This window comes from Eurosta solidaginis, chromosome 3 (genome assembly GCF_040869045.1).
Source record: "Eurosta solidaginis isolate ZX-2024a chromosome 3, ASM4086904v1, whole genome shotgun sequence".
In the NCBI taxonomy this organism is placed as follows: Eukaryota; Metazoa; Arthropoda; class Insecta; order Diptera; family Tephritidae; genus Eurosta; species Eurosta solidaginis.
The window spans coordinates 191,241,539-191,269,075 of record NC_090321.1 but is presented as its reverse complement, the minus strand read 5'-3'; the positions used below and the strand labels follow the sequence as shown (position 1 = coordinate 191,269,075).

Genomic DNA, 27,537 nt, shown 5'->3' with positions numbered 1-27,537 from the left:
CTGCTCTGGCCAGTATACGTATGGAATGTCTGAATACGTATTTCATCGAGTGCTTAGCAGAACTTGGCTCTGCGGAAATCGAAAATATTCTACGCTACATCAGAAGGTCAAATTTTTTCACATTCCTACATATCTAAAGGAGGAATCGCTATAGCCCAGACAGTGGTATCACAATGGGCCAGCCGGTGTGTCCCTCACATTTCTGGGGGGCAGCCACTTTAACCTAACCTAACCTAACCTAGCTTTCCATTCACCCACAAACCCTCACTCAAACAATTAAATTGTGGCAACGGATTGTCTCGAAATTACCCATTTTTACTATCCTATCGTGAGGAGCGTTGCTGCTGCAAATGAAATGTGGTTAACGGACTGAGTAGTGGCTGCGCTGTAACCGAACGCGCGTTGGCGTGTATCTAAAAAAAAAACGAGTATCCGGAAGTTGTGCAACATATTTGTGTCCCTCACATTTCTGTGGGGCAGCCACTTTAACCTAACCTAACCTAAACTAGCTTTCCATTCACCCACAAACCCTCACTCAAACAATTAAATTGTGGCAACAGATTGTCTCGAAATTACCCATTTTTACTATCCTATCGTGAGGACCGTTGCTGCTGCAAATGAAATGTGGTTAACGGACTGAGTAGTGGCTGCGCTGTAACCGAACGCGCGTTGGCGTGTATCTAAAAAAAAAAACGAGTATCCGGAAGTTGTGCAACATATTTGTGTCCCTCACATTTCTGTGGGGCAGCCACTTTAACCTAACCTAACCTAAACTAGCTTTCCATTCACCCACAAACCCTCACTCAAACAATTAAATTGTGGCAACAGATTGTCTCGAAATTACCCATTTTTACTATCCTATCGTGAGGACCGTTGCTGCTGCAAATGAAATGTGGTTAACGGACTGAGTAGTGGCTGCGCTGTAACCGAACGCACGTTGGCGTGTATCTAAAAAAAAAACTGGAGTATCCCGAAGTTGTGCAACATATTTTTGGGCGTTTTCCGCAATGATGAGCTGTTGAGACCATTGAATGATTATCATTCGTTGAGTATTTTTGATCGACTCAACGGTTTTGTTGCTATATTCACTTATCCAGTTTTGTTTGGCTGGGTGGCAGTTATTTGAAGTTGTTAAGTGTTATTTATGAATAAAATTTTAAAATCTAATATCATAGTAAAGTGTGAGAAGTTATTTTAAAAGTCCTTTTCTTTAAACTTTAAGAATAATAAGTTCATCTGGCAGTTGGTTCAACTCGCCGTTCAAAAAACAAAATTTCTTTCACTCAGAAACAAGTTTGCAATAAAAGTTGTAGCCTCTGAAAGCGCCCATTGGAGTGTTGAAATTGAGGCGAATAATACACTTCAACAATTTTAATTTTCTTTGCAAAGCAATTTACTATTCTAATGATTTTATGCAGAAATAATAATGAATTAAGGTTTCTGATTAGGTACCAAATAGCCAAACGAACCAAAAAAATTATCAACATTAACGAATGAAGTTTTTATAAAAAATCTAAAAAAATTACCTTCTAAATAAAAACATAATTAAATGAAGCATAAGGCAATTGGGAAATAAATGTACAACAACAAGACGTGGCTTTGATCGAATATATTTTACAACAGATCGATTATCGCAACAGTGCAGGTTTCAAACCCACTCTGGGTAGATGTGTAAATTTTTCCGCTCAGATATTTTGCGGTACAATGTTTAGACAATTGGGAAGGAGTGAACCTTCTATGCAGTGGTATAATGACCCACAAAGTTATAGTTAATGAGCTACTCAAAAACTGGCTGATACAACGAAATACTAGAATATTTGCTGACTACTTTGGCTTTGGACTGCAGGCAAACAGAACTTAGGGCTGCGCTGACAGATTGGAATGAAGGCGTTTTCAAGACCCTCGCAAGAAGTACTATTTATAATCACTAATGCATGACAATAAGTACATGCTTTTTAATAAGGAGACCGAGTCAAATGTATCAAAATGAATGTTCAAATGACACAAACAACAGAAAGGGTAATATATTGAAAGCTTTGATCTACAAATGCTAAACAAAAGGGGACTTTGAAGATAGCCCTTCGTAACATTCAAACTCAAGCTAAATTAATTTAAATTTTATTATTTTTTGTAAGTGTCTGTTAAAAAAATTTTATTCATTTAGTTAATCAAACTTTTTACATAGAGAATATATTTTTTGTTTTGTACCTATATCAATAAATATTTTCCAATACACAACCCAGGAAATTAACCAAAGAACTGTATATGTTTTCTCTGAGATACCGCTTTGGTTTTGTTCCTCCAACGATAATAAAAAATGTCTCCCACAAAAGCAACAAAAGCTAAAGCCAAGCATGCCAAGTATTGTATGTGTATCCAAAAAAAGTCGTCTACAGTTAAAGGTGTACCTGCATCAAACGGTTTACTGAGATCTCTGAATTCTATTCTTTTCAGTTTCACCATTACAAAAAAGTTTATTGATATAAACTCTTCAAAAATACCATTAGCATGTAGACGCAATATAAAGTCATCCAATAAATCACGATAAGGTAAATCGAGGCGAACTGGCATAGAAACAAGAACACTTCGATAGAAACATATATTGTGGTTTAAAAAGAACAGTGGCCTGTCGTAAAAACTTTGCTGAAAGTCAAAAACCTGCCAACGTCGGGTTGAAACGGGATAGTCATATTTTGTGTTCATAGTTTTACGAAGCCTGAGCTATTCATTATAGTCTGTGATGGTATGAAAAGGTGCCAGTATTTTAAAAGCTCGGGATCCTTAGAACGAAACATTTTCCACTCGTTTGTAGTAACTAAGAGTTTTAAACCAGCAGCTTCAATATCCTCGAAAGTGCGTGGCATCGGTAAAAACGGTGGACAAGTTAGAAAAGATTGAAAGTACGCCTGATAGGTTGCATTGGTGAGGATACTCATGCAGCATAACAAAAATATGACAAATTTTAATTTTAAACCCGGTTGAACTGGCATTACGAAAGATTGCCCCAACATACCACGTATGACTTGATCATTTAAGAAAATATTGGTGCAATCAAGTTTCATGCGGTTATTGATATGAGTGAGTAGTGTAGCGAAGATTGTAATAAACAAAAATATACATAATAGCGTTGGTAAATTTACGATGTCGAAGAATAACTCGTTTATAGGCAACGTTGCCGGTAGTGGTATCATAAAACAATAATCGACCATTTGTACTGGATAAGTCAAGAATTCAAAATCTTCGCAAGATAATGGGAAAGTCAAACTTGCAGCTATATCGATTGTGTCATTTTGCGCCAGTTCTAACATACGCCAATAATGCATCGTTTTGCCCATCTCTAGGGGATGATCTATTTTCAATGTGGCGTTGCGCCTTTGTGCAAAAATTCGCAGTAATCTGCCAACGTAACCGTCAATCACTATTGATCCGTCATCGTCATAATACAACATTGTGCGCGGTTCAAGTTGATCTGGATATGTTAGTAACGGCGTGCCATACATATTAGTAAACAGATGTTCGAAAATTATAACGGAAGAATAAACGTTCTTGCTTTTGAATGAGGGAGCATCTAATGGAAATTTATTGCAAGTATAATAAGTATGAGTTTTACCAAAATCTTCTTGAATTATTAGCACATTGTACAAGTCATTTTTCATTGCATTAAGGCAGTGTTGTTCTATTATTTCGAGTTCTGACGCATGTGGCGCATAAACCAATAAGCGTGTACGCTTCAATCCACGAAGCACATTAAAGCTTATCCAAGCTGAGGCAGTACTTAATTCCTTCTCCATACAAAGAAAAATCACCAGTTCCTTTGAAAATTTTGCCGTGTAGTTATACTGCAAACATTTGTTAATGATCATCTTAGGTAGTGACAGTTCTAGTAGAATTCTTTCGAAAACGCATTCCTTGGTTTGTGATTTACACATGGCTATGGTATTATAACTTCGTTCTATGTTTATCTTCTGCAGCAAATACATTAAATCATGTATCATAACGTTTTTATTAGTTTCAAAAAATGGAGATGCTTTGGTAAGTATTACTTTAAATGTTAATAAGAACAGTAAAATTAAAAATTTCAGCCCCATTTAATTAACAATTTGAGAATACCCACAGAGTGGCGTTGCTTCGATAACTGAACATTTTAAGCGTTCCTTTGCACTTTAAAAGGTGATTGGATTTGAAAGTAATTGCGTGCAAATATTTACATGTTTGTTCTGAACTTAATTTCACTTGTTTGACACAAAATTTTTCATGTTTTCTAAAGTGATAAAAAATTAAGAATTCGTAAATATTGAATTGAGTTTAGCAATCGTTTTGTTAATAATATAAAGCGTGCAATTCCTGGCGTATGCTGACGACATTGATATCATCGGCTCGAACACCGTAAGCTCTGTATACTCTAAATTAGCAAAATAACAGTTCGCAGAATTAACACAAGCAACTAATTCAGCAGAGAATAACCACATCAAATGAAGCGGCTTTGGGAGTGTTTGAGAGAAAAGTTCTTCGAAAGATTTACGGACCTCTATGCGTTGGCGACGGCGATTACCGCAGTAGATGCATTGATGCATAAGATATCAACATAATCCAGCGAATTAAAACGGCTACACATAATAGGTCATGCTATGCGAATGAAATATGATGCTCCCGCCAAAAAAGATTCTAGTCAGAAACCACCTTTGGAAGTAGAGGAAGGGGCGGCCCCAACTCCACTGGAAGGACCATATGGAAAACGTTTTAAACTCCCTTGGTATGACGGCAGTTAATCCAACGCAGAACGTATTTGTTGAGTGCTAAGCATGGCGGAACCATACACGGTGGCAGCACGGTGACATACCTACAAACATTAATAAAAGGACCATATATTTTGTTTTTGCAAAGAGATGGACTTACGTATGTCAAAATCGTACTGCGCGGAATCATCATCATATTAAAAAAGTACCAATCACCAGATTCCCGGCGTTCACCTGTTTCTGGTACCGCCATGGTTCTAAGATTATCGTATGAGGCTAATCAGTAACTGGAGAGCCGATGTTCGAATAACTGGTGGCTGGTTGAACCGTTCGAGCTTCTCTCCCAATTTGCGTCGTGGACCTACATGTTTTATGCCGACACCGAACGACATCTGCAAGGCAGATGATTTTTCTCCGAGAAACCAAATCAATGCCTTTGCTTGGAGACACTTTTTGTTTCTAATTGAAGAAACTCGTTTCTAAATTTTTGATATTGCTTTGCCAAGGAATTGAACACAGGATCTTCGGTGTGAAAGGCGGAACTATCTTCCATCACACCATAGCGACCGCCGTATAGGATAACGGAAGTAATAAGTTCACATAAGATATTGCGGTACACACTTCCGTTTTCCAACACCAGCGCTTTCGTCACCTTTGTTAAGTTTAAAAATATTTGTTATTCAATATGATTCATAATAAACTGTTTGAGAAGTTCACGTACACGCTGTAGACAATCGAAAATGTATTGACGGCAAATGTTTACTTACATTGTGTGTGTATCAGAGTTGCCATTTTAGCTTTTTTTTTAGCTAAATTTAGCTATTATTTTCTCCGTTTAGCTTGAAAAGTTGCGATTTAGCTTTAAGCTTTTTTTTAGAAATTGTTTAGCTCTTTTTAGCTTTTTTCAAAATTTTAGAAAATCTAGATAAACAGTTTTATGTAGATTCAATTTTAAGAAAATTGAATGAATTTGGACTAGATTTTAAAAATTTGAGGGGCTAAGGAACAGATAATGTTATGATAAACAGAAATCGAGACGTAGTAACTTTATTAAGGCAACATCATTTTCAACATCATTTTCTTTTGGTGAGTTTGCTACTCGATTCTATGACTGTTTCATCTGCTTCGAAACCGCTTCCGAGCGAAATTGAATTTTTAATTTCAGAATCATTTGACTGGGTTTCTAAGTCCACATGTAGGCGAAAGAACTATGCAATGATACCTATATGCTGCATAAAACGACAGACTCGACCCGATGCTAATCACATTCACACGAATGGGATAACTCCTTGTTTTTCTGTACTTATGTCAACAGGCATAATATTTATTTGAAAGATACCGATGTGTGTAATGCTTATAGTTCATACACACAGAGAAAAATTATTGCACAATTAACTTAAAATCGCGTATACCACAAATAAAACTTAGGCATAATTAACCTACTAAGTTATTTCATCATCTTAATAAATAATAACTAAATTAGGTAATAAATTGCCTAAGCTTTGTTTCCATTGTCGAGCATAAATTGTGTAAGTACTTTGGTAGGATGTACAAGTTTCTTGGGCCCCATACAAAAATCTTTAACTAAGTCAACTTTGTTCGATTTACAGTTGTTTTTTCTCTGTGTGTATGAAGTAAAACTTACGTAAGGAATTATTATAAGCCATAAGGTAGAATATAACAACATTTTTATAAGGCTTATGGTACAAAAAAAATAAGGTTTACTAACATAAGGCCTTATTAAAAGAATCTACTTGCTGTATTAGGATATTTTATATAAGGCTTATATATAGGCCACCCAAAATCAGGCTTACATAAGCTGTTATAATAACAAGGTTGAATAAGGATTGGTATACCATATTATAAGTTTTATTGCATATATAAAATTGCTCGGACTTATAATAAGACACCATCTGAATTCAAATTCCTTTACCCATATTCATAAAAACCTATTTCGAAACTTTATATAAACGGGGGTCACTCTTCGGCAGTGGTTCAGACAACCCAAAAAGAATCATGAAAATATTCCCTCCAAAAATTCATTTACCAGATATCCTTTGGAGTCGGTGTAAAACACATACCAAAAATTTGAAAAAGAGGTTCTCAGACAGTGTGGAATGTGGAGTTTACATCTTTCATGGGTTCTTTAACAGGACAAAAAGTATATTTCCTTATTGAAGACCATTTACTTCAAACATATTACGAAAACTTATAGACTATAGAGGAGTTTTATTTACCATGTATCGCTTTTAAATTAAAACACAGATAGCATCGGCTAACTATTTTTTAAACTCAGTTGAGCAGAGCTCACAGAGTATATTAACTTTGATTGTATAACGGTTGATTGTACAGGTATAAAGGAATCGAGATAGATATAGACTTCCATATATCAAAATCATCAGTATCGAAAAAAAATTTGACTGAGCCATGTCCGTCGGTCTCTCAGTCTGTCCGTCTGTCCGCTAATACAATAATTTGAGTAAATTTTGAGGTATCTTGATGAAATTTGGTATGTAGGTTCCTGGGCACTCATCTCAGATCGCTATTTAAAATGAAACCGAAAAAGTGTGATAATTCATTACCAAAGACGGATAAAGCGATGAAACTTGGTAGATGAGTTGAACTTATGGCGCAGAAAGAAAATAAGTAAGATTTTGGACAATGGGCGTGGCACCGCCCACTTTTAAAAGAAGGTAATTTAAAAGTTTTGTAAGCTGTATTTTGGCAGTCGTTGAATATATCATGATGAAATTTGGCAGGAACGTTACTCCCATTACTATATGTATGCTTAATAAAAATTTGCGAAATCGGACAGCGACTACATCCACTTTCAAAAAAAAAAATTTGTTTAGTAAAATTTTAACAAAAAATTTAATATCTTTACAGTATATAAGTAAATTATGTCAACATTCGACTCCAGTAATGATACAGTGCAATAAAATACAAACATAAAAGGAAATTTCCAAATGGGCGTGCCTCCGGCCTTTTTCATTTAATTTGTCTAGGATACTTTTAATGCCATAAGCCGAACAAAAATTTACCAATCCCTATGAAATTTGGTAGGGGCTTAGAATATAGGACGATAACTGTTTTCTGTGAAAAAGGACGAAATCGGTTGAAGCCACGCCCAGCTTTTATACTCAGTCGACCGTCTGTCCTTCCGCTCAGCCATTAACACGATAACTAGAGCAAAATTCGATATATCTTAACTAAAGTTAGGTTAGGTTAGGTTGGGTGGTAGCTTCCCTGATAGGGGAAGCTCACTTGGACAACATGACGGTCCGTTGTGATACCACATATAATGAACTAAACTAACGGTGACGTAGATATAACTACTTAGAGAATCGTTGGGTAGCAACGATAAAGTTCCGAATGATCCCGATCTCAACCTTGGATAGCTCATCGGGAGATCCAAGTGAGTCACGACCGAAATACTTTCGCCTAGTTCTGGCAAAAGCTGGGCAGTCAAGCATAAAGTGATTTGGTCATTCCACCTCATCATCCTCCATACAGCTGCAGCAGGATGGAGTTTCCAATATATTGAGACGTACCGCATGGATACTCATGGGACAGTGCCCTGTCAAAACCCCAATGACCATTGATAGGTGAGCCTTAGTGAACCCAATTATTTCAGCAGACCTCCTGCCATCCACTTTCGGCCAGAAAGATCTTGATATCCTGCAAGACGTAGTGTCCGCCCAACGTTTGCTGAGCTGACTCGAGGCCCAGCTATGGAAGAGCAATCCACAGGTGGCTAGCGGAATCCCGAAATCCCTACAGCCATCTTCATCTGGTTCAGTTGTACCGATTCGGGCTAAGAGATCCGCTTGACAGTTACCCGGAATATCACTATGGCCCGGGACCCAGATAATCTTAATTGTAAAATAATTCGATGCAATCGCAAGTGAGGTCAGGCACTCCCAGACCACCCTCGATCGCACTGTAGTTGAGCTCAAGGCCTTTATAGCCGCTTGGCTATCAGAGTAGATGTTAAATTCCCTAACCGCAGTAGCGCTGGATAGCATTTCATCCATCGCATCCTTAATCGCAGCAACTTCCGCTTGGAATACACTGCAGTGATCAGCCAACTTAAACTTGCGGCTTACATTTAGCTCTTGACAAAAGACCCCCCGCCAACCTTTCCGTCCAACTTCGACCCATCCGTGAACAAGTTAACCGGTCCCATGCCCCAGATAATTCCTCTTCTCCACTCCTCCCTCGGGGGAATGACTGGGGTGAAGGTTGTGTAGGGAGCGGCCACCGGCATGCAATAGTCCGTCCTGTCCGGGATAAAGTCGAAACTAGTAAGAAGGCTAGAATGTCCGAAATCAGAAAGCATATAACCCATATCACGAAGCCTGACCAACGACCGGGCCGCCGCTGCCTTTCCCGCAATATCTACCGGATGTATATTCAGCATGACATTCAGTGCCAAGGTAGGTGTTGTTCTCATAGCGCCACTGATACCAATAAGCGAAAAAAAAATGGCGAAGGTTTTTCTACCAAAACACATTCCCAAAACGCAGAAAATATTTTTTTTTTCAAAAAAATGTTATCGCCAACGTTTTTACAACAGTTTTATGAAAAAAAAAAAATATTTGTTGGGTTTTGGGAAGTGTTTTGGTCGAAAAATTGAACCTATCGCCATTTTTTTTTCGCAGGCTCGAAAATAATTTTTGGGGTATTCGTAGTGGAACTTTTTTTTTTCCTGAGCCCAAATCCTATTGAAAAATCGATGGCGCGGTATCGGTTAACTTTCATCCATACAAATCGACCCAGGTTAATATACAAAGCTATTACCCAAATATGTGGGCAGCCCCAAAACAAGTTTGTCTAATAAGGTTTACCGTTAGGATAGGATAGGTTAGGTGGTAGCTGCCCTAATAAGGATAGCTCACTTGGACAACACGAAGATCCGTTGTGATACCACACACACCAAAAATAACGGTGACCTAGATCCAGCTACTTAGAGAATCGTTGGTTAGCAACGATAAAGCTCCGAATGATACCTATCTCAACTTTGGATATATCCTCGGGAGATCCAAGTGAGTCGCGACCGAAGTACTTTCGCCTAATTCTGGCAAAAGCTGGACAATCAAGCATAAAGTGATTTGGTGATTCCACCTCATCATCCTCCATACAGCTGCAGCAGGATGGAGTTTCCAGTATATTGAGACGTACCGCATGGATACCCATGGGACAGTGCCCTGTCAAAACCCCAATGACCATTGATAGGTGAGCCTTAGTGAACCCAATTATTTCAGCAGACCTCCTGCCAGAAAGATCTTGCTACCCTGCAAGACGTGGTATCCGCCCAACGTTTGCTGAGCTGATTCGAGGCCCAGCTATGGAGGAGCAATCCACAGGTGGCCAGCGGGATCCCGAAGTCCCTACAGCCATCCTCATCCGGTTCAGTTGTACCGATGCGGGCTAAGAGATCCGCTTGACAGTTACCCGGGATATCACTATGGCCCGGGACCCAGATAATCTTAATTGTAAAATAAATCGATGCAATCGCAAGCGAGGTCAGGCACTCCCAGACCACCCTCGATCGCACTGTAGTTGAGCTCAAGGCCTTGATAGCCGATTGGCTATCAGAGTAGATGTTAAATTCCCTAACCGTGGTAGCACTGGATAGCATTCCATCCACCGCATCCTTAATCGCAGCAATTTCCGCTTGGAATACACTGCAGTGATCAGCCAACTTAAACTTGCGGCTTAAATTTAGCTCTTGACAAAAGACCCCCCCACCAACCTTTCCATCCAGCTTTGACCCATCCGTGAACAAGTTAACCGGTCCCATGCCCCAGATAATTCCTCTTCCCCAATCCTCTCTCTCTGGAATAACTGGGGTGAAGGTTGTATAGGGAGCTGTTATCGGCATACAGTAGTCCGTTCTGTACGGGATGAAGTCGTAACTGGTAAGAAGGCTAGAGTGTCCGCGGTCAGAAAGTCTATATCCCATATCACGAAGCCTGACCAACGACCTTGCCGCGGCCGCCTTTCCCGCAATATCTACTGGGTATATGTTCAGCATGACGTTCAGTGCCAAGGTAGGCGTTGTTCTGAGAGCGCCACTGATACCGATCAGCGCCGTCCGTTGCACTGACACTAACATTTTGGAGGTGCTCGCCGTGTCCAGTGCTTTCCACCAGACCAGCACCCCATATAGCAGAATCGGTTTGACCACCATCTCATAAAGCCAGTGTACTATTCTTGGCGAGAGTCCCCATCTCTTTCCGATAGCTCCTCTGCAGCAGTACAAGGCAATGGCGGCCTTCCTGGCCCGATCTTCCACATTGGGTCTCCAGGACAGTTTCTTGTCCAAAACAATCCCCAAATATTTAACCCTATCAGAAAGTACCAACGGTACCCCTCCAATCGAGGGAGTTCTGAAATCGGGCACCTTATATCTTCTTGTGAAAAGGACCAATTCCGTTTTTCCCGGGTTGACCGCCAACCCACATGATTCAGCCCACCTAGCCACAGTATCCAGGTAGCCCTGAAGAACATCGCGCAGGGCGCCCAGAAATTTGCCTCTGACTAGGATAGCGAGGTCATCTGCATAGGCAACCACCCGACAACCATTGGCTTCCAGCTCCACAAGAAGCTCGTTGACTACCACAACCCAGAGGAGAGGAGATAGGACACCCCCCTGTGGCGTGTCCCTGCACACCTTCCTCTTAATTATGGCCCCTCCCCTCTCCGCTGCGACAATTCTGCCGCATAGAAGTTTGCTAATGAATTCAACCAGAGCCGCCTCGACTACTAAACCCACCAGAGCTCTTTCGATTGACCCCGGTAAGACATTGTTAAAAGCTCCCTCGATGTCTAGAAAGGCACCCAGAGCATACACTTTGTGTTCTAGGGACCCCTCTATTTGCTTTACAATCGAATGGAGAGCCATTTCCGTCGATCTGCCCGTGCAGTACGCATGTTGTGAAGCCGACAGTAACCCCCGAGGTATCCTTTCCCGCAGGTACAGGTCAAGCAACCGCTCAAACGTCTTAAGGAGAAACGACGAGAGACTGATTGGCCTGAAATCCTTAGGTGATACATGAGAGCTTCTGCCGGCCTTCGGAATGAAAATAACCCTAACCGTGTGCCAAGACTTCGGGATATAGTTAAGCCTGAGGCAGTTAGTATATATGATGGCCAACCAGCGGCAGGAAATCCCCAAAGACCTTTGAAGCTGCGCAGGAATGATTCCATCCGGGCCCGGAGACTTATAGGGCTTGAACGACCCTATAGCCCAGGTTATCTGACTTTCCCGTATTGGAATGGCAGGCACTTCTGCATGGCCAACGACCGCCGACCATGCAGGCGAAGATCCCTGCGCAACTGGGACATCGGAAAAATGATTGTCCAGTAAAAGCCTTAGGGACTCCTCGCTACTCATCGACCAGTCCCCACCATCATCTCTCAGATACCCCAGAGGAGCGGGGTTCCTAGAGAGTATTTTTCTAAATCTCGCGGATTCATTGCAGCCTTCTACGTTTTCGCAGAAGCTTCGCCATGCATCTCGCTTGGCTATCCTTATTTCATATTTATAAATCCCCAGACTCACCTTATAGAGCTCCCAGTCCGAGGGTAATTTACTCCTCCTGGCTCTGTTGAAGAGCCGCCGACTGGACGCTCTTAGGTCGTCAAGAGAATCCGTCCACAAGGGCGGCTTGCCCTTCCCCCTGTAAGTTTTCAATGGGCAGGACAGCTGAAAGGCGCTATTGCTTGCCGAGGTGAAGTTTTCCACCAGAACGTCTATCTCAGATTCGGACAGGCCCGAACTAATGATAGGCACCGCAGGCAGTAGCTCTCCCAGCTTCCTACAATACAAGTCCCAGTTAGTACTTTTAGGGATCCTAAAAGATATTTTACCGGGAAGTTCTTCGTTCACTGAGAACTGAATATATCGGTGATCAGAGAAGGAGTGCTCGTTGAGAACCCTCCATCCAGATATCCGACCTTCCAGTTCTCTACTAACCAGGGTGAGGTCCAGGACCTCCTCCCTTAACGCAGTAATAAAAGTCGGGTCATTCCCCCTATTACATATACAAAGTCCCTCATCTACAATAAAAGTAAATAAAGACTCACCTCTAGTGTTGGTATCCGAGCTTCCCCAAATGCTATGATGGGCATTTGCATCGGCACCGATGATCACGCCAACACCTCTCCGCCTTGCTTCAGCGGTGATTTCACCCAGTATCGCAGGTGGTGGTCCCACTACGTCCCCGTGGGGCATGTACGCTGAGACCACCCACATTTCATTACTTCCTCGCTCGAGGCAGACCGTGGTTACGTCAGCATTGCTGAAATTAGAGAGAATAAAAGCTTTAATCTCTTTTTTAACAAGCACACAGGATCTAGGCCTACTTGCCTCCCCATGCACCAAGGTGTTGAATTTTCCAGTCCTTAATCCAGAAATCTTACTGCCGTTACTACTCAGCCACGGCTCCTGGACAAGGACTATATCCACTCCGCCTTTTTCAAGGCAGAGCAACAAATTTGTGGAAGCCGCCTTAGAGTGCTGAAGATTGATTTGACGGATTTCCATCAAAAGCGCTCTTCTTCCGCACCCCATCCTTGGCGGATTCGTATTAGTATTGTCCATTCTAAAAAAGTCCCCCCTCAAGGCCGCTATCCGGAGCCGATTGTGCAGTCGCCCTTTAACGATCTCGTGGTTATCTATGCTACGCAGGGAGGCCACGCGAGGGTTGACGAATTACCTTATGAGTAATGCGTTCAGAGCCAGACCGGACGCGAAGCTGGAAAATCTTCAACCGCACCTACACCACCAACTTAACGGCGACGGAGCCGGAACGTACCTTGAGGCCCGCCACGGTTTTAACGGGACGTGGGCAGGTGCAACATTAGCCTACCAGCCATTTTGGTAGGGTTTCACCCCGACCTACTAAAGTGGCAGAATACCGCACCTACCAGCCCAATGTCATCAAGTCAAAATGTAATGTGAAATCAAAGTCCTAAAACAGTCCAGTTCGTCACCGTTGTGTACCGATCTTGACTCTCCCTCCCCTGAGCTCGGCACAATGACTCAAGGGGTGCGGGTTTTATCGAGTTGTCCTCTCTAGATCCGCCATTATCAGTAGAAGCAGGGGCACCTCGTGCAGGACGTGATAACTAATCATGCGTGACATTCGTCACTATGGCCGGTCTAAGACTGATATCAGTCCCTGATCCAGAGCCTGAAACCACTTATGATATCCAAGCCAAGTATCTTAGCCCCCAAGGTTTACCGTTACAATGTAATGATTCGGTAACGAATAGTAAGCTTCTATACCCGTTAGAGTATATTGTAACAAAATAAGTTTGAAAAAAAAAAATCAGAAATATGTTTTTTCTTACAATCTCTTGGTTTACTGTACGCGCAACCAGCATATTACAAAATGGTTTTTGTCACCATATTTGCTACTGCTTATGTGTTTGTGCACGAATTTATGGTTTAGCTGTCGCTGTGGCAACGTCACTCAGTAGCCGACCGCGTCCTTTGGTTAGAGCTCGCTTAATGATAAAAACGATAGAAGGCACTGCGGATGACATAAAAACGCACAATCTCACCATACGGACGCATTTTACGCACACATCACTCACATCAGATGCATTTGACCATTTGTGAATATTTATTTTGCGGTTTTATTGCTTATCGCGAGGCGTTTTGTTAAATTATAATTTTTTAATTAAAATTTGTTGACAATTCGGTGAAATGCGAAATATCTTTGTTAATTTTTAAATTGCATGCATTTTCAAATGGCAATTGGTGCATCGTCAACATCAACAAAAATGTCATTTGCAGTAAGCGTCTGGTTGTCGCAGCCACTTTTTCCTGGAACTTTTATTTTTTAAGCCAATAGCAATCAGTGGTAGTTATTGCTTTAATGCTGTTGATTGCATTTTAATCATTAACATGTTGGAAAAAATTTAATTTTTTTTAAACGCATTATCCACATAAATTATAAATTGCTAGTTGTTTTTGTAAAACCCGTTTTTCCAAAATTAATTAGTCAGTTCGAAAGAAATTTTTAAATTGAATAGTACCTAGTTTGTTTTTTTAATGGTTTGTTCAATTTATACTCATTATTAAGAATTCATGAGCTTAACACCGGATTATAATAATTGAAACCGGATAGTACTGGCAGGCAAATTATTATTTTAGTAAGTACTACTTTAGTCGAATTTTTATTAGTATGAGCTCACTGAGATCTTTAGCATCGAAGAAATAGAGTGAGCACCAAATTCCCTATACATATATATAACTTTATGATTTGTTTACTATGGATTAATTACTCAAAATTTTAGTTAAAATTACTGAACTCATCGGTTATTTCTATTTTTAGATTAATAAAAAATCAGTTTTTTATTAATAAAAAAGCAAATTAGCTGTTTTGACTAATCGCAGTTATAATTAAATAATTCTTGCAACTTCCATACTTAAATAATTGCACCCCACATACTTTACTTATTTCAGTAGGCTATTATTACTTGTTAGATATAAACTTAATAGGGCTGTGTGATTAAATGATTGCGCAAATTTTCAATTACTTAGAAAAATTTAATGTTTCAATTAGTCTGATAATTTTATTATTTGATTACTCACAAATGAAGATTACTTGAGTAATAATTGACTTTATTAATCAAAAAGAAAAATGAATTGAATGATGATTAATATAAGTTTGAATTAATTGATCATTCACTTTACTGCACCTTCTATAGTTTACATGTTGGCAGTTGACAATCACTTCATCAATATTTTTAATTCCTCTTTAATTTTTTGTTTTCAAGTATTTAAATGTTTATACTCGTATGAGTCTTAATTAAAAATTTTTTTTGTATAGCTAAATGGTTAGCGCAGCATGCCTAAAGCGTACTGATGATGAAGGCTTAGCACCCTTCGAAATGGATCTATCTGCGCAGCTATGGCAGGTTGTATGAAAAATGTTCTACTTACTATTCCAAAAACAAAATACAATTTTTAAAATTTAGAAAAATTAAAAAAAAAAAATAACAATAATTATCATTAGAAAAAAATTATTGTTCTGGCCTTGAGCTCCATTCGAACCTTGAATGAATCTTTTTTTATAGCAAAATTTCGAATTTCCGAAAAGATTTTAGGCCGAGCTTCTTTCCAATTTGCGTCTTGCTTCTTTTAATTTTTACTGCAAATTGGCGGGAGGGGACCTATATGTTTTATGCCGACTCCGAACGGCATCTGCAAGACAGATGAGTTTTCACAGATAAGCTTTTCATGGCAGAAATACAATTGGAGTGCTTGCCAAATCATTGCCGAGTGAGACTCAGTTTAGAAAAACGTCCATCTAATTGAAAAACCTTGTTTCTAAAATTTTGATGTTGCTTTGCATGGGGCGTGAACCTAGGATCTTCGGTGTGGTAGGCAAAGCACGCTACCACTATACCACGCCGGCCGCCATGTTCATATCTAAGCTAAATGTGCAATATTTGTTTAATCATTTTAAAAATATTAATGATATCTTCGAATTTGACTAATCGCCCTTTTAGTTAATCAAGTATTAAATTATTTGAACCAACGATTAATCAATTTTCTTGATTAATTGTATAAACCCTGCACTAAAAAAAAATAAAAAAAATATTATTTTGGCTATAATGGTATATATGTATGTTCAGTGAAAGAGGGGAGTACGAGATGACCTTAAGGCTTGCAGAAGTTGGCTCTTCTACTGTCCAATAAAGTCTGGAGGGAAAGAGGGAGTGGTTGTGTCTAAGAAAAATTAAGAAATCGGGGAAGCCTCGAGAAGCTTCTTCCAAAATGCGGAAGGGTGCAATGAATCCGCATATAGCAGGGAAGTTGTCTGCGTGAGTTCTGCTTATTTTGGATACTTGAGAGATATAAAATTTGGTCGAGCAATGAGTCGCGAATCTAAACAATTTTTCTATTGCACAGGAACTCACACAGAAAAGATATTTGCCAATCATCTGCTCCAGAGCGAACGAGCTTGCATGCGCTATACATTTTTTTAAACCCTATTAGTCTCAAGGGCCTGATTCAAATATCTCTAGGAATTATATGTAGGTAGTTGGTTCCTGTCTAGTTCAATTGCTTGAAGCTAGGATATTTTCTCAAGTTTTCAAATTTGGCCGAAGCCACATCACTTTGAAGACGCGGATGTCCAGTGGTTTGATAAGAAGTGTGCAGCAAGGGGCGTTCTGGGAAATCTTCGTCAGAGAAAAATTTCCGGCCAACAGCAAGACAAATTACTGTGTGCCAGTTTAGGACCGCCGTTGCTAACTTCATAGATAAAAAGCTTAGATCAAAACCGGATTGGGGTACTTCCCCGGAGTAGAGCTCTGATGAACGTGTTTGAGGAGCAAGATTTTAAGGGATGACATACTGTGTAGTCAAGCAACGCCCAATGCGGCTGATTTCGTTTCTCCCTGTTGTTTTAGGCGCAAAAATACTCCGCGCAAGCTTAGGGAGTGTTACGAATATTGATCTGGACCGACTTTGAATTATAGGCCCCTCTTACGATAGGCATGCTACAATGGGAATATTTTAATCCCTTTAATGCGCTGGGATCTATATGGCAGGTAATAGCGGTATTCTGCTGAAGCTGGATACCAGTTGAGATTTGAACACTATTTGCAGTTTGCTACTGTAAAGGTAGGTCAGGGTCAGCTGACCAAGCCCTAGGCTGACACATGTCGTTCAGTGAAGGTACCAGGCTCAAATCTGAATGTTTTATCTCAATGGTGACTGGTACTGCCCGTTTAAAGTTCGAGCGAATCAGTAATCCGAGCAATTTCAGCTGTGTAAGTCAATGTTTACCTGCCGCTCGTTTCAAAAGAAAAATCGTTAATATCTCGGTGAGTGTTTGTACGCATTCCTGTAGGATATGTCGAGTGTCCACGTCTGCCTAATCCCGAAATAAATCACTCCTACTCAGCGGCTCAGTTAAACATTGAAAACGAGTGCCGAGGTTAGTTAATGTGGCGTCATAATGGACTGTAAATTTTCAGTGAGCTGTTTCCATCTACATACTTGAGACGACGGGCACCCATCCTACTATGCATGTATGTATTTCGAAGAACTCGAAAAAGTCGGAACAAAGTAAATGTTAGGTAAAAAGTAAAATTAATTTCCATCAAACGTAAATTAATCTGTAATTTAACTTGAGACCTTATCATCTTGGTAATTAAAACTTTCTACTAAGGAAATAATGCATTACACACACAAATCCAATATACATATAAACGAAAGCAACAAAATCGAGCCAAAAATCAGGCAGAAAATTAATGAGATATTGAATGAGCGAGCAAAAACTGTGCTTAAGAACAATAACAATAAAAACAGTATGCAAGTTGAAGATGAAAAAAAAGCAGAATTAAGAAAAACAAAACTTTGCAAATGAAAATAGGCCGGGGATTGAAGACATACCCTGAAGGAAAATTAGCATTCGCTCATAAAAATTTTAGTTTGCAAATAAGGCTAAAGAAACGAGTGTGAAGTAATTCGATAGAAAGTGCAATTTATTGTTTCACTCCCTCTTTCATCGATATGTGAACTTACACGTAACCAGTAGTCCATATTTGTAGAAAATTTGGAATAAAGTGAATTAAAACAAGCATTTGGGCTTGAGTACCATTAGAGCTCATGTTGATAACTATCATACTTCTACAATCTCAAGAGTTTTTTCGAAACAATGGCTTAACTCGAGAATCATAGTGTACTCAGCAAAAGAGAAACTTTTTTTGTAAACCAAAAAATGCTATTACTTAAATTGAACAAGTTTAGTTAAGAACTGGTGGTTCTCTAACTGGACTCTAATGTAAGATTCCATACTACAGTATTTTCACGAAAATGAAATCTAATATATAACAAGTAAGGAAAGTTAAGTTCGGGTGTAACCGAACATTACATACTCAGTTGGGAGGAAAAAATAACCATGTAGGAAAATGAGCCGAGGGTAACCCTGGAATGTGTTTGTATGATATGTGTATCAAATGGAAAGTATTAAAGAGTATTTTAAGAGGGAGTAGGCCATAGTTCTATGGGTGGACACCATTTAGGGACCAGGGTTGACTCTAGAATTTGTTTGTACGATATGTGTATCAAATGAAAAGTATTAATGAGTATTTTAAAAGGGAGTGGGCCTTAGTTCTATAGGTGGACGCCTTTTCGAGATATGGCCATAAAGGTGGACCAGGGGTGACTCTAGAATTTGTTTCTACGATATGGGTATCAAATGAAAGGTATTAAAGAGTATCTTATGAGGGAGTGGGCCATAGTTCTATAGGTGGACGCCATTTAAGGATATCGCCATAAAGGTGGATCAGGGTTGACTCTAGAATTTGTTTCTACGATATGTGTATCAAATGAAAGGTATCTTAAAAAGGCTTAGATCTATAGGTGGACGCTTTTTCGAGATATCGCCATAAAGGTGGACCAGGGTTGACTCTAGAATTTGTTTGTACGATATGTGTATCAAATGAAAAGTATTAATGAGTATTTTAAAAGGGAGTGAGCCTTAGTTCTATAGATGGACGCCTTTTCGAGATATGGCCATAAAGGTGGACCAGGGGTAACTCTAGAATTTGTTTCTACGATATGGGTATCAAATGAAAGGTATTTTAAAAAGGCTTAGTTCTATAGGTGGACGATTTTTCGAGATATCGCCATAAAGGTGGACCAGGGTTGAATCTAGAATTGGTTTGTACGATATGTGTATCAAATGAAAAGTATTAATGAAACTTTTCGATATGGGTATCAAATGAAGGGTGTTAATGAGTATTTTAAAAGGGCTTAGTTCTATAGGTGGACGCTTTTTCGAGATATCGCCATAAAGGTGGACCAGGGTTGAATCTAGAATTTGTTTGTACGATATGTGTATCAAATGAAAAGTATTAATGAGTATTTTAAAAGGGAGTGGGCCTTAGTTCTATAGGTGGACGCCTTTTCGAGATATGGCCATAAAGGTGGACCAGGGGTAACTCTAGAATTTGTTTCTACGATATGGGTATCAAATGAAAGGTATTTTAAAAAGGCTTAGTTCTATAGGTGGACGATTTTTCGAGATATCGCCATAAAGGTGGACCAGGGTTGAATCTAGAATTGGTTTGTACGATATGTGTATCAAATGAAAAGTATTAATGAAACTTTTCGATATGGGTATCAAATGAAGTGTGTTAATGAGTATTTTAAAAGGGCTTAGTTCTATAGGTGGACGCTTTTTCGAGATATCGCCATAAAGGTGGACCAGGGTTGACTCTAGAATTTGTTTGTACGATATGTGTATCAAATGAAAAGTATTAATGAGTATTTTAAAAGGGAGTGAGCCTTAGTTCTATAGATGGACGCCTTTTCGAGATATGGCCATAAAGGTGGACCAGGGGTAACTCTAGAATTTGTTTCTACGATATGGGTATCAAATGAAAAGTATTTTAAAAAGGCTTAGTTCTATAGGTGGACGATTTTTCGAGATATCGCCATAAAGGTGGACCAGGGTTGAATCTAGAATTTGTTTGTACGATATGTGTATCAAATGAAAAGTATTAATGAAACTTTTCGATATGGGTATCAAATGAAGGGTGTTAATGAGTATTTTAAAAGGGCTTAGTTCTATAGGTGGACGCTTTTTCGAGATATCGCCATAAAGGTGGACCAGGGTTGACTCTAGAATTTGTTTGTACGATATGTGTATCAAATGAAAAGTGTTAATGAGTATTTTAAAAGGGAGTGGGCCTTAGTTCTATAGGTGGACGCCTTTTCGAGATATGGCCATAAAGGTGGAACAGGGGTAACTCTAGAATTTGTTTCTACGATATGGGTATCAAATGAAAGGTATTTTAAAAAGGCTTAGTTCTATAGGTGGACGATTTTTCGAGATATCGCCATAAAGGTGGACCAGGGTTGAATCTAGAATTGGTTTGTACGATATGTGTATCAAATGAAAAGTATTAATGAAACTTTTCGATATGGGTATCAAATGAAGGGTGTTAATGTGTATTTTAAAAGGGCTTAGTTCTATAGGTGGACGCTTTTTCGAGATATCGCCATAAAGGTGGACCAGGGTTGACTCTAGAATTTGTTTGTACGATATGTGTATCAAATGAAAAGTATTAATGAGTATTTTAAAAGGGAGTGGGCCTTAGTTCTATAGGTGGACGCCTTTTCGAGATATGGCCATAAAGGTGGACCAGGGGTAACTCTAGAATTTGTTTCTACGATATGGGTATCAAATGAAAGGTATTTTAAAAAGGCTTAGTTCTATAGGTGGACGATTTTTCGAGATGTCGCCATAAAGGTGGACCAGGGTTGAATCTAGAATTGGTTTGTACGATATGTGTATCAAATGAAAAGTATTAATGAAACTTTTCGATATGGGTATCAAATGAAGGGTGTTAATGAGTATTTTAAAAGGGCTTAGTTCTATAGGTGGACGCTTTTTCGAGATATCGCCATAAAGGTGGACCAGGGTTGACTCTAGAATTTGTTTGTACGATATGTGTATCAAATGAAAAGTATTAATGAATTTAATTAAAAGGGAGTGAGCCTTAGTTCTATAGATGGACGCCTTTTCGAGATATGGCCATAAAGGTGGAACAGGGGTAACTCTAGAATTTGTTTCTACGATATGGGTATCAAATGAAAGGTATTTTAAAAAGGCTTAGTTCTATAGGTGGACGATTTTTCGAGATATCGCCATAAAGGTGGACCAGGGTTGAATCTAGAATTGGTTTGTACGATATGTGTATCAAATGAAAAGTATTAATGAAACTTTTCGATATGGGTATCAAATGAAGGGTGTTAATGAGTATTTTAAAAGGGCTTAGTTCTATACGTGGACGCTTTTTCGAGATATCGCCATAAAGGTGGACCAGGGTTGACTCTAGAATTTGTTTGTACGATATGTGTATCAAATGAAAAGTATTAATGAGTATTTTAAAAGGGAGTGGGCCTTAGTTCTATAGGTGGACGCCTTTTCGAGATATGGCCATAAAGGTGGACCAGGGGTAACTCTAGAATTTGTTTCTACGATATGGGTATCAAATGAAAGGTATTTTAAAAAGGCTTAGTTCTATAGGTGGACGATTTTTCGAGATATCGCCATAAAGGTGGACCAGGGTTGAATCTAGAATTGGTTTGTACGATATGTGTATCAAATGAAAAGTATTAATGAAACTTTTCGATACGGGTATCAAATGAAGGGTGTTAGTGAGTATTTTAAAATGGCTTAGTTCTATAGGTGGACGCTTTTTCGAGATATCGCCATAAAGGTGGACCAGGGTTGACTCTAGAATTTGTTTGTACGATATGTGTATCAAATGAAAAGTATTAATGAGTATTTTAAAAGGGAGTGGGCCTTAGTTCTATAGGTGGACGCCTTTTCGAGATATGGCCATAAAGGTGGACCAGGGGTAACTCTAGAATTTGTTTCTACGATATGGGTATCAAATGAAAGGTATTTTAAAAAGGCTTAGTTCTATAGGTGGACGCTTTTTCGAGATATCGCCATAAAGGTGGACCAGGGTTGACTCTAGAATTTGTTTGTACGATATGTGTATCAAATGAAAAGTATTAATGAGTATTTTAAAAGGGAGTGGGCCTTAGTTCTATAGGTGGACGCCTTGTCGAGATATGGCCATAAAGGTGGACCAGGGGTAACTCTAGAATTTGTTTCTACGATATGGGTATCAAATGAAAGGTATTTTAAAAAGGCTTAGTTCTATAGGTGGACGATTTTTCGAGATATGGCCATAAAGGTGGACCAGGGTTGACTCTAGAATTTGTTTGTACGATATGTGTATCAAATGAAAAGTATTAATGAGTATTTTAAAAGGGAGTGGGCCTTAGTTCTATAGGTGGACGCCTTTTCGAGATATGGCCATAAAGGTGGACCAGGGGTGACTCTAGAATTTGTTTCTACGATATGGGTATCAAATGAAAGGTATTTTAAAAAGGCTTAGTTCTATAGGTGGACGCTTTTTCGAGATATCGCCATAAAGGTGGACCAGGGTTGACTCTAGAATTTGTTTGTACGATATGTGTATCAACTGAAAAGTATTAATGAGTATTTTAAAAGGGAGTGGGCCTTGGTTCTATAGGTGGACGCCTTTTCGAGATATGGCCATAAAGGTGGACCAGGGGTGACTCTAGAATTTGTTTCTACGATATGGGTATCAAATGAAAGGTATTAAAGAGTATCTTATGAGGGAGTGGGCCATAGTTCTATAGGTGGACGCCATTTAAGGATATCACCATAAAGGTGGATCAGGGTTGACTCTAGAATTTGTTTCTACGATATGGGTATCAAATCAAAAGTCCTAATGAAATTTTCGATATGGGTATCAAATGAAGGGTGTTAATGAGCATTTTAAAAGGGCGTGTGCTTAGTTCTATAGGTGGACGCTTTTTCGAGATACCGCCATAAAGGTGGACCAGGGGTGACTTTAGCATTTTTTGTACGATATGGGTATCAAATGAAAAGTATTAATGAGTATTTTAAAAGGGAGTGGGCCTTAGTTCTATGGGTGGACACCTTTTCGAGATATGACCATAAAAGTGGACCAGGGGTGACTCTAGAATTCGTTTCTACGATATGGGTATCAAATGAAAGGTATTAAAGAGTATCTTATGAGGGAGTGGGCCATAGTTCTATAGGTGGACGCCATTTAAGGATATCGTCATAAAGGTGGATCAGGGTTGACTCTAGAATTTGTTTGTACGATATGGGTATCAAATGAAAAGTCTTAATGAAACTTTTCGATATGGGTATCAAATGAAGGTTGTTAATGAGTATTTAAAAAGGCGTGGGCTTAGTTCTATAGGTGGACGCTTTTTCGAGATATCGCCATAAAGGTGGACCAGGGTTGACTCTAGAATTTGTTTGTACGATATGGGTATCAAATGAAAAGTATTAATGAGTATTTTAAAAGGGAGTGGGCCTTAGTTCTATAGGTGGACGCCTTTTCGAGATATGGCCATAAAGGTGGACCAGGGGTGACTCTAGAATTTGTTTGTACGATATGGGTATCAAATGAAAAGTCTTAATGAAACTTTTCGATATGGGTATCAAATGAAGGGTGTTAATGAGTATTTTAAAAGGGCTTGGGCTTAGTTCTATAGGTGGACGCTTTTTCGAGATATCGCCATAAAGGTGGACCAGGGTTGACTCTAGAATTTGTTTGTACGATATGGGTATCAAATGAAAAGTATTAATGAGTATTTTAAAAGGGAGTGGGCCTTAGTTCTATAGGTGGACGCCTTTTCGAGATATGGCCATAAAGGTGGACCAGGGGTGACTCTAGAATTTGTTTCTACGGTATGGGTATCAAATGAAAGGTATTAAAGTGTATCATATGAGGGAGTGGGCCATAGTTCTATAGGTGGACGCCATTTAAGGATATCGCCATAAAGGTGGATCAGGGTTGACTCTAGAATTTGTTTGTACGATATGGGTATCAAATGAAAAGTCTTAATGAAACTTTTCGATATGGGTATCAAATGAAGGTTGTTAATGAGTATTTTAAAAAGGCGTGGGCTTAGTTCTATAGGTGGACGCTTTTTCGAGATACCGCCATAAAGGTGGACCAGGGGTGACTCTAGAATTTGTTTGTACGATATGGGTATCAAATGAAAAGTATTAATGAGTATTTTAAAAGGGAGTGGGCCTTAGTTCTATGGGTGGACGCCTTTTCGAGATATGGCCATAAAAGTGGACCAGGGGTGACTCTAGAATTCGTTTCTACGATATGGGTATCAAATGAAAGGAATTAAAGAGTATCTTATGAGGGAGTGGGCCATAGTTCTATAGGTGGACGCTATTTAAGGATATCGCCATAAAGGTGGATCAGGGTTGACTCTAGAATTTGTTTATACGATATGGGTATCAAATGAAAGTTGTTAATATGTATTCTAAGAGGGAATGGGTCTTAGTTATATAGGTCGACGCCTTTTCGAGATATCGCCATAAAGGTGGGCCAGGGGTGACTCTAGAATGTGTTTGTATGATATGGGTATCAAATGAAAGGTATTAATGTGTATTTTAAAAGGGAATGAGCCTTAGTTCTATAGGTCGACGCCTTTTCGAGATATCACCATAAAGGTGGACCAGGAGTGACTCTAGAATGTGTTTGTACGATATTGGTATCAAATGAAAGGTGTTAATGTGTATTTTAAAAGGGAATGGGCCTTAGTTCTATAGGTCGACGCCTTTTCGAGATATCCCCATAAAGGTGAACCAGGGGTGACTCTAGAATGTGTTTGTACGATATGGGTATCAAATGAAAGGTGTTAATGTGTATTTTAAAAGGGAATGGGCCTTAGTTCTATAGGTCGACGCCTTTTCGAGATATCGCCATAAAGGTGGACCAGGGGAGACTCTAGAATTTGTTTGTATCATATGGGTATCAAATTAAAGGTATTAATGAGGGTTTCAAAAGGGAGTGGCCCTTAGTTGTATATCTGAAGGCGTTTTCGAGATATCGACCAAAATGTGGACCAGGGTGACCCAGAACATCATCTGTCGGGGACCGCTAATTTATTTATATATGTAATACTACGAACAGTATTCCTGCCAAGATTCCAAGGGCTTTAGATTTCGCCCTGTAGAACTTTTTCTTTTTATTCTACTTAATATTAAAGGTGTCACACCCATTTTACAAAGTTTTTTCTAAAGTTATATTTTGCGTCAATAAACCAATCCAATTACAATGTTTCATCGCTTTTTTCATATTTGGTATAGAATTATTGCAATTTTTTTTTCATTTTTCTTCAATATCGCCAAAGTGGGCGTGGTCATAGTCGGATTTCTTCCATTTTTTATACCAAGATAAAGTGAGTTCAGATAAGCTCGTGAACAAAGTTTAGTAAAGATATATCGAATTTTGCTGAAGTTATCGTGTTAATGCGAATGAATGATGATGCTCCGGCCAAGAAAGTGTTTCTATCGGAACCCGCCTTTGGAAGCAGAGGTAGAGGGCGGCCCCCACTCCGTTAGAAGGACCAGGTGGAAAACGATTTAACCTCCCTTGGTGTGACCAATTTGCGCCGGTTGGCGGAGCGAAGGAGCGACTGGCGCACCTTGTTTGATGGCCATAACCGATTAGACGGTTAAGCGCCAATTAAATATATAATAAAAAATATATCGTGTTAATGGCCCAGCGGAAGGGCAGACGGTCTACTATGTATAAGAACTAAGCGTGGCTTCAACCGATTTCGCCCACTTTCACAGAAAACAGTTATCGTCATAGAATCTATGCCCCTACCAATTTTCACAAGGATTGGTATATTTTTGTTCGACTTATGGCATTAAAAGTATTCTAGACAAATTAAAAGAAAAAGGGCGGAGCCACGCCAATTTTGATATTTTCTTTTATTTTTGTATTTGGTTGCACCATATCATTACTGGAGTTGAATGTTGAAATAATTTACTTATATACTGCAAAGTTTTTCAATTTTTTGTTATAATTTGATTAAAAAAATTTTTTTTTTAAAGTGGGCGTGTTCGTCATACGATTTTGCTAATTTTTATTTAGCACACACATAGGAGTAACGCTGCTGCCAAATTTCATCATCACATCTTCAATGACTGCTAAATTACGGCTTGCAAAACTTTCAAATTACCTTCTTTCAAAAGTGGGCGGTTCCGCACGTATTGTCCAAACTTTTACTAATTTTCTATTCTACGTCATAAGGTCAACCCATCGACTAAGTTTCAGCGCTTTATCAGTCTTTGGTAATGAATTATCGCACTTTTTCGGTTTTTCGAAATTTTCGATATAGAAACCGTGGGCGTGTTTATGGTCCGATTTCTTTCATTTTAAATAGCGATCTGAGATGAGTGCCCAAGAACCTACATACCAAATTTCATCAAGATACCTCAAAATTTACTCAAGTTATCGTGTTTACGGACGGACGGACGGACATGGCTAAATGAATTTCTTTTTGCGCCAGATCATTTTGGTATATAGAAGTCTATATCTAACTCGATTAGTTTATGCCGTTACGGATTACCGTTATGTGAACAAAGTTAATATACTCTGTGAGCTCTGCGTTTTCAGTAACTTCCTAATTATCAATTCTGAGACGATCTAGGGCATAAAATCATGAATAGTATTATTTGCCTGACCTCCAGGTTTGAAAAAAAAAAAAAAAACATCACCCCTCAGCCGGTTGAAGGCACCACATAAAATGTATGGAAATTTTCATCATATTGTGTACTTCAGCTTGTCGATTAACAATCATAACCTGGAGAAAGTATAAGAATTTTTTGAATTAGGAGTTTTGATGGATAGCAACATTAGTTTCATTGTTGTACTAATGCAACTATCAATAAGGCTAGAGGTGTCGTAGCATTCGCAAAGGGATGGTCGAAATAATTTAACGATCCCTTATGTTACGAAAACCCTTTTTACAACATAATGTAAAAAATTTGCTGCAACTCCCCCTATTTGCAATCTTCTGCTAACGTTCGAATCAATGAACTGTTGAATATATAACTCCACTATTAAATAATGCAAAATGGCCTTCATTAAAGTTCGTCACAATATAGCGTACTTCACAACACTACTATTGCTCGCCAGGTGGCTTCCTAAATCAAACTGATTCTCGCGCCTCTACTGTTGCTGCCTTTTATAGTGTTTAGTTTCCTCGTTAACATTTCTAGGCGGTTCTGTTCTAGAATCTACTAGTTGGTTATCTGCTATAAGTTTCTCAGCTATAACTACAGATGCACAATTTTTATAGCTTCTCTCACATGCGCGTGTATTTGTGAGCGACACTTCCACAATTATAATTGCATATCTCAGATAAGAT

General features: G+C 39.1%; 1 protein-coding gene across 1 annotated transcript in view; it reads right to left on the bottom strand.

Moving 5' to 3' along the window:
• Window positions 1–323: 323 nt before the first annotated feature.
• LOC137246077 (uncharacterized) overlaps window positions 324–27,537 on the bottom strand; it is a 45,928-nt gene continuing 18,714 nt past the window's right edge. Inside the window, 3 exon segments of the mRNA XM_067777175.1 lie at window positions 324–413; window positions 2,284–2,781; window positions 2,784–4,042. Of these exon segments, the coding sequence (XP_067633276.1) occupies window positions 324–413; window positions 2,284–2,781; window positions 2,784–4,042 (1,847 nt within the window).